Raw genomic sequence first — 4,540 nt, 5'->3', positions numbered from 1 at the left:
TTGAATTCATTCAGTTCATCCTTGAGACCTCTTAACGTTACACCAAGGCACCGAACCTTCAACCTTTGAGGTTCTCCGCCGTTGAATTGTGCATGAACGTCGATCCACCTGACCATTGTTTCAAATCTACACAATTAGAAATTAAAAATAATCAATGAAAAACTCATTCAAACACTTGTAGTGAAAATTTTACATAAACCCTAAAAATCCTAAATAAACCCTAAAAATTTAATAAAATTCAAAAAAAAATATAAATTTAAGCAATATAACTCAATTATAACAAGTATTCATAATATTTGTTAATAACATTTCAGATTTACAACATAACTATATTAAAAAAAAAATCAAACCCTAAAAAATTTATAAAATTCGAAAAAAATATAAATTTAAGCAATATAACAAGTATTCATAATATTTGTTAATAGCATTTCAGATCTACAACATAACTATATTAAAAAAAAAAATTTGTTAATAGCATTTCAGATCTACAACATAACTATATTAAAAAAAAAAATTCAAAATTTAAAAATTAAACAACAACTAAAATTATAAACATATATACTAACTAAAATTTATCACAATAGCATAAGTGATAACTTACTTGTGATTTAGTGGAAAAAAATTTGGATGATTTGGTAGAGTTTTTTTTTTTTAGAGAGAGAGTGAAAATTGAAATTTTTAGAGAGATAGAGACATGAAAGAGTGGCTGGAAGCTGGGTTCTGTTAGGTTAAATTGCTGCTAACATAATATATATATACACATCAAGGTTAGCTAATTTTCCCATAATATATCAAGGTTAGCTGGGTTCGTCAAATATATATACATGTTAACTACCGCCGGGAGCTTTTGGGTAATTTGTTTGTGTCATTGTGAAGTTATGCATGTCAGAAAAGCAATTTTCAATGAGTTTTAATGTGGTAATAACTAAAAAAAATGATTTGTCGACATCCTCATTGTTTTTTGTAGTTTGGAGAGTGAGAATATAAGACCACCCTAAGTGTAAAATTGGTGGATGGGGTGTCCAAATAGTTTGATCCAATAATTAATCAGATGAAAGTTATTCCTAATTTTAGTGAGGGACAGGTTAACGTTCGTTGGTAGCTATTAGATCCTCAACTTCTCAACCATAGAAATAAGTCAAATTGATATAACAAAATTCAGCTTCTCTATTCTCCAAATATATCCTAAAATTAGAGATGTTTCATTTTTCTATATCACGTTGAACCCATAACATACCATCCTTTTTGGCCCTCCTTGACTTGTCATTTTGTTTGTCGCTTCATCATCGCATGAGCTAGGTGAAAATTATCATATGATAGAACAAAACTGTATTGTTTGATTGAAATAGATAAAATTTATATCGCAGTAGAGGAATTGTGGAATGGAAGGATTGGATGGGTTAATAGAGAGGCTTTTGGAAGCAAGGAATAATAGGGGCAAGCGGATTCAATTAGTGGAGTCAGAAATTCGCATCCTTTGCACCAAAGCAAAAGAAGTTTTCCTCAACCAACCAATCTTACTTGAACTAGAGGCTCCAATTAACATTTGTGGTATAATATTCTATTTTTTTCCTGCCAAAATATGCCTTGTTCAAAAACATTCAATTTGGAATGGCTTAATGTTTTGATTCCATGATGGGTTGTTTCAGGTGATATACACGGGCAATATCCCGACCTATTGCGTCTATTTGAGTATGGCGGGTTTCCTCCAGATTCAAATTACCTATTTCTAGGGGACTATGTAGACAGAGGAAAGCAAAGTATAGAAACAATATGCCTCTTGCTCTCATATAAGATCAAATATCCGGAGAATTTTTTCCTTCTTAGAGGAAACCATGAATGTGCATCTATTAACAGAATTTATGGTTTTTATGATGAGTGCAAGAGAAGATTCAGTGTTCGCCTATGGAAGGTATTTACAGATTGCTTCAATTGTTTGCCTGTAGCTGCAGTGGTTGATGACAAAATCCTATGCATGCACGGTGGCCTTTCTCCCGAGATGGAGAGCTTGAATCAAATCAAAGCTATAGAAAGGCCGTTGGATGTTCCAGATCAGGGCCTCCTATGTGATCTCCTTTGGTCCGATCCAGACACAGAAGTTAAAGGGTGGGGAGAGAATGATCGTGGTGTTTCCTACACATTTGGACCAGACACGGTAGATGAGTTCTTGAAGAAAAACGATCTCGATCTTATATGTCGGGCTCATCAGGTTAATTTTGTTACTCACCACTACACTACACATTGATCATTCATTCATTCTTCAATAAACTAAACAAACTTATTGTAAATTTACTCATACAGGTTGTTGAAGACGGCTACCAATTCTTCGCAGACAGACAACTAGTTACAATATTTTCAGCACCAAATTATTGTGGAGAGTTTAATAATGCAGGTGCACTCATGTGCGTTGATGAAACTTTACTTTGTTCATTCCAGATCCTCAAACCCATGAGAGGAAATAAATGAATGAATATGTAATAATGCTTGCTTGCATGTGATAGAGCTCAAATATCTTTCCCAAATTCAAAACTTGCTCTCTGCATTCTTTGATGGTAGATTTCTTTCTCGCTGATATGGAAAAGTGGGGTACATGAGTTTTATCCACCACTATCGACTTCATCGAAAGCAGATGTAATGGACCTAGGATTAAAAGAGAGGATTAAGAAATAATGATGATTAGATCTATCCAGAGTCAGGAAGATGTATATATTTCTACTTGGGCAATATTGCTTGTTGTTTTAGACAAAAATTAACAATTAACCTTTCATGTATGTCTATCATTCTATTTGTATATTTTTGTATCTATCACACCTGACGCCTCTCTTGTATAATCGATTTAAACTTGGAGAACTGATAGATATGGACAAACAAATGCCTTAACTAGGTGAAAGTTGTTATTATGAATAATATTATTATTATATTGATGGATGTCCATAGGCTTTATATATTCCTTGACTATACTAGATCTACACCCGTGTGACGCACGCGTTGGGTCTGATGTAATACATAGTACTGTGTCGTGATTCACTATTTATGAAAATATTTATGTTGCTATTCATATCTAACTTATAGCCGGAATATCAAACTTATCCGGAATATCAAACTCTTCACTGTTTTCGTTACAAATGAAAGCAGATGATGAGCTACATTGCGCATTTCTCTGTTGAACTTTTTTATTCCTGATTACATACATTACTCGTTTTCGACCCTTTTTTATAAGGAAGGCCATAAAGTGGCCGGTTTGTATTGAATCTTAGCATGGGACAATTCGTTGGATAGGTAAACAAGATAGCTACGACTTCCATGGGATATTTTTGCATTTTTTAAAAATTCAGCCAAAATGGAGGTTAAGAAAATCTCCTTGTTAATTTGGGACATTACTCGTTTTCGACCCATTTTTACTAGGAAGGCCATAATGTGGCCGATTTGCATTGAATCTTAGCGTGTGACAATTCGTTGGATAGGTAAACAACATAACTACGACTTCCATGGGAAATTTTTGCATTCTCTAAAAATTTGGCCAAAATGGAGGTTAAGAAAATCTCCTCGTTAATTTAGGACATTACTCATTTTCGACCCATTTTTACTAGGAAGGCCTTAAAGTGGCCGATTTGTATTGAATCTTAGCATGTGACAATTCGTTGGATAGGTAAACAACATAACTACGACTTCCATGGGATATTTTTGCATTCTCTAAAAATACGGCCAAAATGGAGTTTAAGAAAATCTCCTCGTTAATTTTGGACATTGCTCGTTTTCGACCCATTTTTACTAGGAAGGCCATAAAGTGGCCGATTTGTATTGAATCTTAGCATGTGACAATTCGTTGGATAGGTAAACAACATAACTACGACTTCCATGGGAAATTTTTGCATTCTCTAAAAATTCAGCCAAAATGGAGGTTAAGAAAATCTCCTCGTTAATTTGGGACATTACTCGTTTTCGACCCTTTTTTACTAGGAAGGCCATAATGTGGCCGATTTGCATTAAATCTTAGCGTGTGACAATTCGTTGGATAGGTAAACAACATAACTACGACTTCCATGGGATATTTTTGCATTCTCTAAAAATTCGGCCAAAATGGAGGTTAAGAAAATCTCCTCGTTAATTTAGGACATTACTCGTTTTCGACCCATTTTTACTAGGAAGGCCATAAAGTAGCCGATTTGTATTGAATCTTAGCATGTGACAATTCATTGGATAGGTAAACAACATAACTACGACTTCCATGGGATATTTTTGCATTCTCTAAAATTCAGCCAAAATGGAGGTTAAGAAAATCTCCTCGTTAATTTGGGACATTACTCGTTTTCGACCTTTTTTACTAGGAAGGCCATAATGTGGCCGTTTTGCATTGAATCTTAGCGTGTGACAATTCGTTGGATAGGTAAACAACATAACTACGACTTCCATGGGATATTTTTGCATTCTCTAAAAATTCGGCCAAAATGGAGGTTAAGAAATCTCCTCGTTAATTTAGGACATTACTCGTTTTCGACCCATTTTTACTAGGAAGGCCATAAAGTGGCCGATTTGTATT

General features: G+C 34.3%; 1 protein-coding gene across 1 annotated transcript; it reads left to right on the top strand.

The window, feature by feature from the left end:
* The first annotated feature begins 1,169 nt into the window (after positions 1-1,169).
* On the top strand, positions 1,170-2,928 carry LOC146896222 (serine/threonine-protein phosphatase PP1 isozyme 1-like). The gene is made up of 3 exons (XM_085734960.1): positions 1,170-1,551; positions 1,650-2,209; positions 2,302-2,928. The coding sequence occupies exons 1-3, from the start codon at positions 1,383-1,385 to the stop codon at positions 2,464-2,466; spliced, it is 894 nt and encodes a 297-aa protein (XP_085591086.1). The 5' UTR covers positions 1,170-1,382; the 3' UTR covers positions 2,467-2,928.
* Positions 2,929-4,540: the final 1,612 nt, after the last annotated feature.

Source organism: Medicago sativa, chromosome 8 (genome assembly GCF_051527215.1).
Source record: "Medicago sativa cultivar Bolivia chromosome 8, Bolivia_mono, whole genome shotgun sequence".
Taxonomy (NCBI): Eukaryota; Viridiplantae; Streptophyta; class Magnoliopsida; order Fabales; family Fabaceae; genus Medicago; species Medicago sativa.
This window is presented reverse-complemented; position numbering and strand designations above follow the sequence as displayed.